At 45.8% G+C, this 15,656-nt stretch overlaps 1 protein-coding gene across 1 annotated transcript; it reads left to right on the top strand.

The window, feature by feature from the left end:
• The first annotated feature begins 561 nt into the window (after window positions 1-561).
• LOC132808554 (gastrula zinc finger protein XlCGF49.1-like) lies at window positions 562-3,168 on the top strand. The gene is made up of 2 exons (XM_060822172.1): window positions 562-1,064; window positions 2,967-3,168. The coding sequence occupies exons 1-2, from the start codon at window positions 562-564 to the stop codon at window positions 3,166-3,168; spliced, it is 705 nt and encodes a 234-aa protein (XP_060678155.1).
• Window positions 3,169-15,656: the final 12,488 nt, after the last annotated feature.

Genomic DNA, 15,656 nt, shown 5'->3' with positions numbered 1-15,656 from the left:
GTGTGTCAATACTGCACTGCAGAGGTCCATTCAGCAACTTGAGTCCATGTGAACTCTTTGTGGAGGTATGCAGTCTACTCCATAACCCTGTTGATTTACAGTTACATATAGATCTCCACAAAGATCTTTGGGATTAAGAGAGGAGAGAATGTTCCACAGTAACTAGAATTACTTTCAGATTTTCTGTCATGGACTGACTGTGATAACCTTTGCAATCACTTCACAGAAATATTACAAGAGAAGAATTTGGCAGCAGAAATCTCAGACCGAACATCACATCAAAGTCTGACAGTCACTTGATTCATGAGGACGTGGATATTGATGGCCTTGAAAACAAAGAGGTGAAGGTTTGTCTGCTTAGTTAGGTTTTAAACGTCAGAGTGACAGGAAACTTAGTCTCACATACCCACACACCAGAGTAGTGACTGGAACAAGCTTTACAGACTGAATGAGTGTGTTCCAATTATCAGAGGATTCACCAGTAACACCACGCACATGCTATAAGTGTGAGCGAGTTTTCACTGATTGTTAAGGTCAGAGACAGACGAGGGCACCTGCACCATGGAGAAACCGTGGAAATGTGGGGAGTGTGGGAATGGTTTCCCTTCGCTATCTGCGCTGGAGATTCATTGGCGTTTACACGTCGGGCAGCGGCTATTCACCTGTACTCAGTGCAGGAAAGGCTCCACTCAGTTACACCACCTCCTGGCCCCCCAGCAAGTCCACAGCAGCAAGAACCCGTTCATCTGCCCCGTGTGTGGGCAGGGTTTCACTCAGTCACACCACCTGCTGCCGCACCAACGGATGCACACCGGGGAGAAACCATTTTCCTGCTCCGTGTGCGGGAAGGGCTACACCCGTTCGTATCACCTGCTGCTCGGCTTCCACGTCCACACTGGGGAGAAGCCGTTCACCTGTCCCGTGTGGTGCAATGATTTCTGTGATTCCTCCACCCTGCGCAAACACCAGCGCATCCACACCAAGGAGCAGCCGTTCACCTGTCCAGTGTGTGGGAAGGGCTTCACCCAGTCGTGCAACTTGTGGAGACACCAGCAACTTCACAAGTGAGATTGCGCAGGAATTAGGGTTGGATTCTGCTGTTACTGCTGCTGAGAGTCGCATCTTGAACCCTGTTTAGTGGGTGAAGTAGGAGGGATAAGGGGTTCCTTTATGCTGACTGGTTGCTCTCTCACCCATTTTACTTCCAATGGGGGCTGATGCTCTCTGATCCTGGGATTGCACCTTCCCTACGGAACAGTCCACAGAAGCGGCTGAAGTGCAGTTAGATCTGAAATAGATACATTTGTCTCTGTCCCATTGAGTCTCCAGCACAGTCGATCCAATTGGCCTCTGTCAGTGTTTATGCTACACCTGAGCCTCCACCCACCCCTTCATCCACATACAGGTATCCCCTGTTTTTGAAAGTTCACTTTACCCCCTACCCATCCAAGCCTGTGCCAATTCTTAATCATAACTTAGACCTAATATTTATTGCCGATGTGTGGTTCCTGTCCCTGTATTCACCTCCCATTCACGTGTCTATCCAAATATACCTTAAGTGTTGCTAAGGTGCCTCTTTTCACTACATCCAATGGCAATGCATTCCAGGCATCCAGCATCCAACTGTGTGAAAAATCTTCCCTTTCAATTCTCCCTCAGACTGTCCCCCTCTCGCCTTAAACCTGTACCCTCTTGTAGTTGACTTTTCCACCCTGGGGAGGGGGAAAGCCTCTGACTATCTAACAGACTATCTGGCCCAACACCAAAAATCCAAAGAATAATCCACACAGACCCATTTCCCTATCCCTATTACTCGACATTTACCCCTTACTAACGTACCTAACTTTCAATTCCTGAACACTGTGGGGCAATTTAAGCACGGACAATCCAACTTAACCTGCAATTCCTGGGCAGTGGGTAATTTAGCATAGCCACTCCACCCTAACCTACACATTTGGATTGAGAGAGGAAACCGGAGGAAACCCATATCGACACGGAGAATTTCCAAACTCCACACAGACAGTCGCCTGAGACTGAAATCGAACCAGTTTCCCTGGCGCTGTGAGGCATCAGTGCTAATGATTGAGCCACCGTGCCACCCCCATCCAGCCAATCAATACAATTCTTGTACTTCCTATGTATCTGTATCCAGCTTCACCTTAATTGTATTCCCCTCTTTATCTCTTTTCCCCCATCCTCACCCCTCCACACATCACCATATCATAAGACTATAGGAGCAGAAATGATGCCATTCAGTCCATTGAGTCTGCTCCACCATTCAATCACGGCTGATAAGTTTCTCAACCCCATTCTCCCCGTAACCTTTGATCCTCTTGATACTCGAGAACCTAGTTATTCCCATCTTAAATGTATTCCGTGATCTGGCCTCCACAACCTTCTGGGACAGTGAATTCTATAGATACACCACTCTCTGTCTGAAGAAGTTCTCCTTATCTCCGTTCTAAAAGGTCTTCCCTTTACTTGAAGGCTGAGCCCTCGGGTCCTAGTTTCTCCGACCAATGGAAACATTTTCCCAACATCCACTCTGTCTAAGCTGTTCAGTATTCTGTAGGTTTCAATTAGTTCCCTTGTCATCTTCTAAACTCCATTGAGTATAGACCCAGAGTCCTCAGATGTTCTTCATATGTTAAGCTTTTTAATCCTGGGACCTTTCTCATCAACCTCCTCTGAATATGTTCCAGGGCCTGTACATCCTTTCTGAGATATGGGGCCCAAAACTGCGTACAGTACTCCAATTGTGGCCTGACCGGAACCTTTTAGACCCTCAGAAGTACATCCCTGCTTTTATATTCAAGTCCTGTCAAAATAAATGCCATTGTTGCATTTGCTTTCCTCACTACTGACTCAACCTGTAAGTTTACCTTGAGAGAATCCTGGACTAGAAGTCCCAAGTCTCTTTGCTCTTCGGATTTCTGAATTTTCTCCTCATAATCCTTCTGTTCCAGGGAAGCAGCAGAGACTTCCAGACACATCGATTTGTATTCAGCGATATCCAGGGATCTCAAGAACTGCCAGTATCTCAGGAAGAATCGTTATTCCGGGAGGAGCGTGGTGTGCACCTGTAAACTCCAGAACTTCCCCCAACTTCATGAGTCAACACTAACTTTTTCTGGACCAAGAAATGAAAGGGCCGACGAGAAACTGTGACACCACAGAAACTGAAATTAGGCCATTCAGCCCATTGAGTCTGCTCCACCATTCACTCATTCTTGAGTATCAAGGGGTTCAAAGGTTACAGGGCGAATGGGGTTAAGAAATATATCAGCCATGATTGAATGGCAGAGCAGATTCAATACGATAAATGGACTAATTTCTGCTAGTTATCCATCCCTGGGAAGAAGGCGGCAACACAATAAGTTGTTTCTTGGGACAGGCAAGATAATGTTGTTTAATAATGGTGTGACAAAAGAACAATTAATTCTGCCTGTGGAAGGAAAGCCCTGACATCGAGGGGTTAATTACAGAGCAGGCTGTTTCAAACAGACAGCTAACCCTCAAGGATAAGAAGGTAAGCTACAGAGCTGAGGTCTCCAGCAATGGGAGGTGATGTTAGAGTCTTAAAAAAAAGTCACACCACAGATTTGAAAATGAGGATATGCCACCAAAATTCAACTCTAGAACGATGCTGCAGCAGCAGTACTTAGACGAATAATACTGCATCAAACCTCTGGACACTTCCAGAGATGGGCACTGTCGGTGGAAACTCAGTTAAATTCAGCCATCAACTGGGTGATAGCCAAGTTTGGGGGGTGAAGCTGAATGAACTTGAGGGGTTTTATTTGTGGTTGCTACGTGCAATAAAGTGCAAATCATTGTTTCAGCAGTTGATTCTCTGTCGGTCTCTGAGTCAGGAGCCAAATTAAGGTGATTCACCCACAACCACACCAAGAGGCTGGGATTAATATTGACTCCATTGCATTCATGAGAATGTCATCAATACTGTTATAAAGCTAAAACCTTGGAGCCCTGGCAACGTCCTTCCAAACCTTTTCTGAATCCTTTCAAGTTTCACAATGTCTTGAAAAGACGTCAACTTTACTCGACTAATGTGGGAGTATTTTCTGCATGATGCGTTGTGTCTGAAATAGCCCTCCCATGTGCTGTGACAGAGCTACAGTGACTTTCAAAAGCCTGACAAATGCTGTTATCAGTCAAAGATTCATTGGGAGAAGCTTCTCAATCACATCTGTAAATGGAGAAAGTGTTTTTAATAATGAGACATGAATAAAGGCTGCACTAATCTTTTGTTCTGAAGATTTACTCATACATCTCAAAACAGAGCAGTCTACGGGAATAAAAGACACTGCTGCCTATTTCCTGACCAGGACTCACTTTGCACAGAAAACATGGACATTTTAAATGAATGGGATGCCATTCGTTTTAAGATGACGTGAACTTAAGAGGCACGGCATTGGCTTAGAAATGAGAGATCCTTGACACACACACAGCCAAAATCATCACTGCCATTATTATCAAATTAGAATTTAGGCTGGATAGGCTGGGATGTTTTTCCAGTGGAGCTGAGGAAGTTGAGAGGCAATATTTTGAAACCATGAGGGGTAGAGTTGGGTTAATGGTAGCTGTCTCTTCCCTAGGGGGAGGATTTCTAGACCAAGGACGCGTTTTTATGGTGAGAGGAGAAAGATAGAAGAAAAGATGTGGGGCAAAATATTTACAGAATCTAGTTCGCCTGGGGAAACAGCTGCCAGTGGAAGTGGTTGAAGCAGGTACATTAACAACATTGAAAAGGTGTTTCAACAAATACATGGATAGGAAAGCTTGAGAAGGATACGGGCCAAATGCAGGGAAATGAGGTTAGTGTTGACAAACATTTTGGTCAGCATGGACCGGTTTGGGCTGAAGGGCCAGTCTCTGTGCTATAGTACTCTATGACTGGCGTCTCTTTGTCACTCTGACAGTGTTGAGTTTCCACATGAACCAGGAAAAAGTGAGGACTGCAAATGCTTGAGATCAGAGTTGAGAGTATGGTGCTGGAAAAGCACAGCAGGTCAGGCAGCACCCGAGGAGCAGGAGAATCGATGTTTCAGGCATAAGGACATCCAGATGAATATCTCACTAAATCAGGCTGAATAAAATCTGATCTCATTTGTCAACTCTGATGCAGAGGTGCAGGGGGTGGACAGGTCAGAAGTCACACAACACCAGGTGAGAATCCCAGTAGATTGATTTGAATTCAGGAGCTTTCGGAGCACTGTTCCTTCATCAGGTGAAGTGATGAAGGAGCAATGCTCCTAAAGCTTGGGATTTCAAATAAACCTGTTGGACTGTAACCTGGTGTTGTGTGATTTCTGACTTCTTCAACTGCGCATTCATGTTGAACTTGATGAGGTACTTTATCCAACTTAGTTAAATCATATCGCTTGGAGGGGTTCATTTGAAACCTTTCAGGAGGTGAATTCAACAAGATTGAATTATGCAAAGTTACTCAGTTCTAAACTTACATCAGGACCGGTAGTCATAGAGAGGTACAGTGCAGAAACAGATCCTTCAGTCCAACTCGTCCACGCTGACCAGATATTCTAAATTAATCTAGTCCCATTTGCCAGCACTTGGCCCAAATCTCTCTAACTCTTTCTATTCACGTCTCCAACCAAATGTCTTTTAAATTCTGTTATTCTACCAGCCTCCTCCACTTCCTCTGGCAGCTTATTCCATACACGCACCACACTCTGCATGAAACGTTTTCCCTTTTGGTCCCTTTTAAATCTTTCCCCTCTCACTCTAAACCTATGCCCTCTAGTTCTAACAACATCCTGATAAATCATTTCTGATGGAGATGTCAACGTTTCGGGTAGAACCCTTCTTCAGTCCTGAGGGATAATCCCTGAAATGCTGACTTCTCCACCTCCTGGTGCTGCCTGCCTTGTTGTGCCCAGCCTCCTGCTTGGCTATTTTAGATTCCAGCATCTGCAGTTTTTTATTTTGTCTCGAACAAATGGTGGAACAGATTCAATGGGTCAAAATATCCTAACTTCTGCTCCAATGGTCTTAGGTTCGTGCGGGTCCTGGGCTCAATGAGCAGCAGTGCCCACTGGAAGCAATGTTCATGGAATCATACAATCACTACAGTGTGGAAACAGGCCCTTCTGCCCAACAAGTTCAGACCGACCCTTTGAAGAATAACTCACCCAGACACATTCTCCTACCCTATCACTCTGCACTTACCCCTAACTAATGCAGCACATCTACACATTCCTGAACACTGTGGGACTATTTAGCTTGGCCAATTCGCCCAAACATGTGCACGTTTGGACTTTGGGAAGAAACTGGAACACGCAAAGGAAACCCACGCAGACACTGGGGGGAATTACATGCAAACTCCACACAGACAGTTACCCTGAGGATAGAATCACATCTGGGTCCCTGGCGCTATGAGGCAGCAGTGCGAACCACTGAGCCACCACCCCCCCTTCCCCCTCCACTCCCCCAGTAGAAAACAAAAAAGCCTACCAACTCTTCCATTACCCCCACTGTCAGAAAGGGCAGGAGGTTCAGTCCTGGGGGTGACCCTCAGCAGCGTTACCGGCAGAATCTGATTGTTGGGAACATTGGTGCCTTCGCTGGTGCTTGTTCAAACTGCAGGACATTGTGAACCTCTGCCCACACGCAGGGCAGGCAAACGGCCTCTCCCCAGTGTGGACCCGCTGGTGCGTCAGTAGACTGGAGGAGACAGCAAAGCCCTTCCCGCACTCGAGGCAGGTGAACGGTCTCTCCCCAGTGTGGACCCACTGGTGTGTCAGCAGGTGGGATGCCTGGGTAAAGCCCTTCCCGCACTCAGAGCAGCTGAAGGGCCTTTCCCCAGTGTGGACACGCTGGTACTTCAGCAGGTCGGAAGAGCGTGTGAAGCACTTCCCGCAGACAGAGCAGGTGAATGGCCTCTCGCCAGTGTGGACCCGCCGGTGGGCCAGCAGGTCAGAGGAATCGCTGAAGGCCTTCCCACATTTGGGGCAGGGGAAGGGCTTCTCACCGGTGTGGACCCGCCGGTGAATCACGAGGTGGGAGGAGTGAGTGAACACCTTCCCACAATGGGGGCAGCGGAAGGGCCTCTCCCCTGTGTGCAGCCGCTGGTGCCTCATCAGAGCAGAGGAATCGTTGAAGGCCTTCCCACACTTGAGGCAGCTGAAGGGCCTCTCCCCTGTGTGCACCCGCAAGTGCCTCAGCCGGGCGGAGGAATCGCTGAAGCTCTTCCTGCACTCAGGGCAGCTGAAGGGCCTCTCCCCTGTGTGCACTCGCCGGTGCCTCAGCAGGGCAGAGGAATCACTGAAGGCCTTCCTGCACTCAGGTCAGGAGAATGGCTTCTCCCTGGTGTGACTGCGCCGATGTGTCTCCAGGGCAGACGGGACACGGAAACCTTTCCCGCAGTCGCCACACTTCCATGGTTTCTCCATGGCCGAAGCTACAGTTGCACACAAACGCGTGTATGTCCCCTCCCAGCCTTGAATTCCTCTTTTCAGGCCAGTTAACTGTTTCAGGCTCCACACTCAGTGCGTTGCTGCAACAGTAGGGTCTCTCTTCCAGTCCCACTGATGCTGAAAACGGACTGAAACAGGAACCAATTGGATCACAGTCGAAAATTGTTGCAGTCCCGATGGATTGAGTGACTCACAAATGCTGGAGAATCAGAGTCGGAAACTGCGGGTCAGGCAGCATCCGAGGAGCAGGAGAGTCAATGGTTCAGGCATAAGCCCTTCATCTGTTGATTTTGAAACTTCATCTTCAGATCAAATACTCTGAAAAGAGATTACAAAAGTCATCACTGCCAGTCCAGGGTAGAAATTCAGAACAAGCAATTCTACTTTCTGCAGAACATTCTTTTCTTTTGTTATTCCATAAAACTGAAAGCACCATCCCACTTTCTCACTCACTCCCTCTCTCCCTCTGTTCTCACTCCATTCTAATTCTCCTGAAAGTGCTGATTCAGGATCTGACAGGGACAGAAGAGCAAAACAGTCACAACTGACACCTCTCTGAATTTCGGATACCTCCACCTGAAAATTAATATCTTCCACGACATTGGGATACTGTTGAGTGTGAGCAGGTCTGATTTTTGGAAGCAAAAATATAGTGTGTAAATTCAGGATGAACCTGCAAAGCAGCTTCTTGTCAACCAATCAGACACAAAATGGTTAACGTGCCCCCACGGGGGTGGGGGAGTTTTGGAATGAGACACCAAGGCTATGACACCAGAGAGAAATTGAATAGACTGGTGTGGCAAACCAGAGTCATCTAGATATACAGCACAGAAACAGTTCCTTTGGTCCAACTTGTCTATGCTGACCAGATATCCTCACCGAATCTGGTCTAATTTGACTGCATTTGGCCCATATCCCTCTAAACCCTTCCTATTCATAAACCTATCTAGATGCCTTTTAAATGTGGCATAATTATACCACCACCTACTACTTCCTCTGGCAGCTCTTTCCTTACACGCGCCATCTTCTGCATGAATTGCCCCTTAGGTTCCTTTTAAATCCCTCGCCTCCTCCCTGGGCCACCTCACCCTAAACCTACTACTGTATAGTTCTACACTCCCAGAGAAAAGACCTTGTCTATCCCTCTCTTTATTTTATAGAATGGAAGCATCAACGGCTCAGGGCGGGGATTGGGTGGGGGAGGGGGGGAGGAAGCCGAATGTGCTGGAGCCAACACGGAAGAAGACGACACAAAACCTTGAAGCTGCAATGAGGAATACTGCATGTGCTGTACTTGTACCTGTTGCTTTTATTTGTGGAATCAAGTGTATTTTAAAAATAAAAACAAACAAGATATCTATCCCTCCCCTTTCCCAATCTCCCAATGCTGTGCTGGACACAGAGTGAGAGAATTGGGAGCAGGAGTTGGCCATTTGAGCCTGCACCAACACTGAACACATCATAACTGAACATGAATATACCTGCAGGCAGTGGAGACTGGGATTTCTTTCACTGGAGCAGTGGAGATTGAGAAGTGACCTTACAGAGGATTATAATGTCATGAGGGGTACAGATGAGGTGAAAGGCAGGTGTCCTTTCCCTAGGGTGGGGCTTTCAAGATTAGGGAGCAAAGTTTGAACAGGAGAGAAGAAAGATTTTAAAAAGATACGAAGAGCTCCATTTGTTTCACACAGAGAATGGTTTGTGTGTGGGATGGGTGTCCAGAGGAAGTAGTGGATGCATGTACAGTGACAATGTTTAAAAGACATTTGGAAAAGTACATGAATAGGAAAGGTGCGGAGGTATATGGGCCAATGACTGGCAGATGGGACTAGTTGGGTTTGAGAACATAGTCAGCATAGACTAGTTGGACCGAAGGATCTGTTTCTCTGCTGTATAACTCTGTAGCTGTTCTGTACTGGTCTTAAAACCATTTTCTTGGAAATCCGAGATGGCGGTGGTTTGAGTGGTCTGCTGTGCTGGGCTCTGTGTCACACCCCCTGGCAAGGTGGACTTTTATCCCTCCCCCCCACCTCATTAACCATCCGTAGAAGAAACAAATTGCGAATATAAATTTACTGAACGTCTGGAGCTGCTATAATTGTAGTTTGACAGCTTTAGGAACAGAATGAAAGCAACTGAAGGAAAGGGGCCGAAAGGGGTGCAGCAGGTAGGGCACTCCCCAACTGCATCGGTGGTGCCTGGAGCCATTGCTCAAACTCCCAGGGCAGTCCCTGTGGATTTAATGGGACAGCAGCAGTTACTCTCGGTGTTTGCCAATCTCTGAGAAAAGATTGAAGCAGCGGTGGAACCACTACCTGCCACGCTGGAAAAGCATGGACAGGAAATTCAAATGTTGGCCCGAAGAGAATAGGCAGCGGAGGAGAGGACCGTGGCATCGGAGACCGTGGCGGAGATCTCAGGAGGAAGGATCCAAACGCTGGAAGACCAGGTTCGGATCCTTCAGGAGCAAGTGGACAACCTGGAAAACTAAAGTAGAAGAAAAATCTTACAGCTCGTGGGTCTTCCGGAATGCGAGGAAGGCGAAGACCTTATTGGATTCCTGGGGCTGGAGTTGTAGTCGGGCCTGTTGAGTGTGGAGCGGGCACACTGGATCGAAATGTGCAGGTCCGGGTCAGACCCACAGCCGTGCGTGGTCCTAGTGCGGCTCCTGCATTATAAAGAAAAACAGTTAGTGATTGGAACAGCAGGAAGACTGGGAAGAGATCCAAAGGCTCTAATGTACAAAGGCTCAAGAATAATATATTTGCAGGACTTCTCAGGAGCCTGGATTAAGAAAAAGGCATTTAATTAAGTTAAGAGAAAATTAAGGGATCTGAACATACAATATTCCTTGAGGTCGCTGACTGTATTGCGTTTTACTCATGGAGGGACGGTATATAATTTGATTCAGCAGAAAAGGCGAAGGACTTTGCAAATTCTCTGAATTAAAGAAATTGAGTTGGGGTGAAGGCGGGAGGGACGTCATTCCAGACAATGCTACTTTTTTGCCCCTTATTTTGTGGTTATCGGCTTTAGACATACTGCCTTGGCGTAAAACTGGAATTATTTAGTATATCGGTCAGTTAGGTATTGTCTGGGGCCTTTTTTTCACTGCTGTCCTTTTGTTTTTGGATTGGGGGTGGCTATACCTGTGTTTAAGATGTATGGAGAAGGGGTGTGGGGAGATGGGCAACCATTGTTAACTCTCAGAATGTAAATAACATTTTTTTTCAAATCTGTGAATTGCCTGGCGTTTGGGGCACAGCTTCAGTGGGAAGGAGCCAGGCTGGTGGCAATGGTGGGGGTTGGGGTGGGGGGGAAGAGATCTCTACATAATTGGGGGTTATTTGAGCATTTGCTTAAGTTATATGTGGTGGTTAGATTTTTATTTATAGTAGTTTTAATAGGAGCAGTTTTTAGACTTTATAGAGTTAATGTCTTTGTTGCTCACCGCACCTCAGATAAGCTTCCTCCTCTTGGGAAACCACAGGCTTCCCTGGATGGCCATGTCTACTGATTCGTTCAGGTGGTGCACCTGGAATGTAAAAGGAAGCCATTCCCCCATTAAAAAGAAAGAAGGTGCTGTCAAGCCTCGGGAAGGAAAGGGTGGACACATTTAACTGATAAGGAACATCTGAAACTGCAGCAAGGAGGTTGTGATAAGGTATTCTTCTCCTCCTTTAGCTCCAAGTGTAGAGGAGTGGCTATACTGGTAAGAAGGAACCTCCCTTTCCAGGTAATTGAGCAAATTAAGGACGAACATGGACTGTCCGTCATTCTTAAAGCTCTAATACATAGTGAAGAGTATGGCGTCCTGAATGTGTATTGTCCTCCCGGTGCACCCTCTTAAATTTCTAATTGATGCAGCTGCTAAATTAATGAGTCTTGGGGTACGCTGCATGGTCATTGGAGAGGATTTTAATTGTCTAATAGATCCCGAAGTAGACAGGGTGCCAAGGGCCCAGGCAGGTCACCAGCGCAACCTAAGCAGTTGGTGGACATGTGCAAGGAGTTGGGATTAATGGATGTGTGGAGGCATCTCCACCCTAATGGAAGAGACTTTACTTTCTCTTCTAACCCACACAAGTACCACATGGGAACTGACACTTTTTAATGCCATTGGATTGCTTGGACAGAACATTGGCTTGTGAAATTGGCAATATAGCTGTGTCGGACCATGTGCCAGTGTATTTTGATGGTAAAATCAAGAGTGGTGGAATGGATGCACAGCACTGGTCATGGACCCCTTCCTGTTAAGGGATAGCAAATTTGTTGAGTACATCACAAGAGTTCAGAGCCTTCTGGGTACCAACTTGGGTACGGCCAGTAATCCGGAAATACTGTAGGAGGCCAATAAGGCATATTTATGAGGCTTGATTATTTTTTATTCAATGACTAGAAGGTCGCAGAGGAAGGAGCAACAACAGATGCTGGAGACCCGTCTGCAGATAGCTGAGGAAGTATACTATAATAGGCCTTCACTGGTCAAGCTGCAGCTCTCCGGCTGCTCCCAACTCATTGCACACACTGGGGAAATAAAGGTCTGCGTTGCTCAACAAAGATTGTTGGAAGTTGGAGATAAGTCAGATAGATATCTGGCCAGAAAGTAAAATGCTTCCCAATCTATTATGTCTGTTCGAGAGAAGGCTGGCAAAGTTACCCGTGAGTTAAAGAAGATTAATGTTAGATTTAGGGAATAATTTGCAGAGTTATATTGGTCAGAGGGAGATGAACATGGAGCAGTAAGAATGCAGGCCTTTTTTGAGATCCTGCACCTCCCTAGTATAAACGTGGAACAGGTTTCCTGTTGAATATGCCTATGACAATACAGGAGGTGCAGGATGCAATGAAGCACCACGGTCAGATGGATTCCCAAGTGAATTCTATAGGAATTCATAAGTGTGTTGGTGGAGCCACTTCTGGGGATGTATACCTATTCATATGCATGGGTTGTCTTCCGCCCTCTCTTAGGGAGGCTAATATCTCCCTCATTATAAAGATGGGGAAAGAGCCCGAAGAATGTGCTTCATACAGACCCATTTCACTGTTGAATGTAGATTTTAAAATTCTATCCAAGACGCTGGCCCTGAAGTTGGAAAAGGTGTTGTCCTGTATTGTGAAAGAAGATCAGATGGGTTTTGTTAAGGGCGTAGCTCCTCCAACAATATCAGGAGGGTACTGAACATGGTGCAGGTATGCCAGCAAAGGTTGATCCTGGGTTCGGTGGCCTCCCTAGATGCAGAAAAGGCATTTGACCAGATAGAATGACTGCACCTGTTTGGGATCCTCAAGCGCTTTGATCTGGGGACAACCTTTGCTAGATGGGTGGTGGTGTTGTATAATGATCCTAAGGCAGCAATCATCACAAACGGCACTAAGTCAGATAACTTTAATGCTGGGAGAGGTAGTCGAAAGGGATGTCCTCTTTCACTGCTGCTATCTACCTTGGCAATTGAGCCATTAGCTGAGGCTATCAGGAGGGATCCTGAAATAATAGCGCCAGGAATGGGAATGGGGGAACATAAGATTACCCTATATGCTGATGATGTCCTTCTGTTCTTGGCCAATCTGGAGGAGTCTGTTCCTCGATTGATTCAAACAATTAATTTATTTGGAAGTTTTTCAGGCTGCAGGATCAACTTTACAAAATCAGACGCCATGCTGGAGGATGGAATGCAGTTCCTGTTTAGATGGTCGTCAAAAGGGTTTTTGTATTTGGGAAATTTTATTACCCCTGCCTTCCACCAGCTGTATAAAGCTAACTATGTACAATTACTGGAGAGGATAAAGCAGGATTTGCAGCAGTGGGACGGATTACCATTATCATGGTTAGGCCGAATAGCTCTGATTAAAATGCATGTTCTTCCTCGCCTGTTGTACCCCATGAGAATGCTCCTGTTGTTGCTACCCAGATGTGTATTACTAAGGCTCAATGGTTGGCTAGGTTATTTTATTTGGTGTCGCAGTCGCCCCCTAATTAAGTTTACCAAATTGCAGCTCTCACAGGGTGAGGAGGAGTGGATCTTTTGGACTTGGAGAGATATCAAATAAGCGCTTTCTTAGCATATGTGGGTGACTGGGCACGGGGGGACACGAGGTTGATTTTGCTTGACGTTGAAGCATTGCAGTCGAGATGTCCCCGAGTTAATCTATTATTCATTGATAAGATGAAATCCGAGACTGAGCAGTGAAAGAGTACAATCATTTTAAATACAGTGAAAGCCTGGAGGACACGGAGGCAAGACAAGGGCAATTGGCTGAAGACCTCGCTAATTACCCCGCAGGTGGCAGCCTAAGGATTTAAACCTGGGGCAATAGACTCCGGCTTTAAGTCATGGGAGTATAAGGGAATCTCCTGGAGGGAAGATTTATTTGAGGGTTAGGTCTTGATGTCATTTAGCCAGCTAAGACAGAAATATGCATTGTCTAATAGGGGCCTTTTCCGGTACTTTCAGCTAAGGGATTATATACAGAGGAAGACCACACTCCTGGCTCAGCTTTACAGGTCAAATGTGGAGTAAAGAGTACTCTGTACAGGCGCTCTTTCAGTTAGTACGTTGCATCATTTACAGAAGGGACATACCTTAGGAGATGTGGAGGGACTCTCTACCATGTGGAATCGGGAGCTAGAATATTTCATTAGAAGTATGGCAAGATATATGGGAAAATGTAAGGAAAATTTCAACATGTAACAAAGCACAGGGCATGCAATTGAAGATTTTACACAGGGCTTATGTGGTGCCAGAGAGGCTAGCTAGGTTCAAGAGTGGCGCATCACCAGGGTATCCCAAATGTAACATTAGTATAGGCACTCACACACTGCTATTGGTCATGTTGTAAGATCCAGAGATACTGGAGTGCTATAGTAAGGGAGCTGAAGGACATCCTGGGGGTTGACAAATTTGCCTTCTCTCGGAGAACACAGAAACAGACTGTGTAACATTCTTACGCACTGTGCAAGGAAGAACATTTTAATGAGTTTGACATTGGAAAAACACCCAGGGCTTATGGCCTGGCATATGCTGGTGATGGAGCATCCGCCCCCAAGATGACCTCACAAATATGGTGCACCACAAAACAGTAGTTTTACAAGACGTGGCAGCCCTTGCTAAATTATATTGATGCAGACTGATCAGCAGTATTAATTAGAGCCGTGGTATAGCTGTGGGAATCAGTCTGGGCGCTCATGGGGCCCTGGGAGGGCAAGGCTGGGTGAAAAGAATACGGGTGCAATAACTGGTGCTCCCATGGATGGAAGCCTTAATGGAGGTATGGTGAGTGAAATAGAATAAAGTAATGTGATAGAATTCAAATTAACTTAAATTATGTTTAATTTTATTTTTATTCAATTTGATTGTGGTTTAGTTTAAGCTAAGTTTGTCCTAGTAGAATAATAGGTAGCTCATTATTAATAGTATCATAATATGAAATTGTTGTACTACTATTTTTCTGTATTTTGGTATTGTTCTTTTTTGTATATAGAGGTGTTGCGAGAGATTTGAAAAAGTTTTGAATAAAAATATATATTTTTTAATTTCTTGTCTTCCCCCATAACTATTTTTGAGATTCAAAAGTCAGATGAACTCAGCTTTGAATATATTTAATACCTCCCTAACTACAGGAAGGCACCCCCACTTTGAACTCAGTTCCTCTTGCTAATACACCACTTGCCTTGCTGATTGCTTGCTGCACCTATGTGACAACTGGCATTGACTGGAGTAGAAAGCCTGAGCAGAAGGTAGCTGAGGCACGTTTGTACATCCACACATCATTCCTGGATGAAAGGCTTTTGCCCAAAACGTTGACTGTTCTGCACCTTGGATGCTGTCTGACCAACTGTGCTTTTCCAGCGCCACAATTTTCGACTCTGATTTTCGGTACCTGCAGTCCTCACTTACTCCACATTCCAGTATATTACCATTTAAACAATGTACCTGCTTTCTGTTTTTATTTCATAGGGAAGGTTATAACTTCACACTACATAAATACATTTACCATGTGTTTGCCAATTAAGACACATACCTGAACCAACTTTGCTGCAAGTGAAGAACTGAACACCAGAGTGAAAAAATAAAATGAGAAAGGGGGTGAGAAGAGTAAGTTGTACTCACACAAATTTGGACAGAAGAAAGAAGTTGCAGTCTGGGATGAAGTTCAATCTTCATTCATAGAGAGAGGAGCAGCAACACCTTCACAAGC

The sequence above is a fragment of the Hemiscyllium ocellatum genome (assembly GCF_020745735.1).
Source record: "Hemiscyllium ocellatum isolate sHemOce1 chromosome 27 unlocalized genomic scaffold, sHemOce1.pat.X.cur. SUPER_27_unloc_7, whole genome shotgun sequence".
NCBI classification, from domain to species: domain Eukaryota; kingdom Metazoa; phylum Chordata; class Chondrichthyes; order Orectolobiformes; family Hemiscylliidae; genus Hemiscyllium; species Hemiscyllium ocellatum.
The sequence above is the reverse complement of the archived record's forward strand: the minus strand, read 5'-3'. Positions and strand labels throughout refer to the sequence as shown.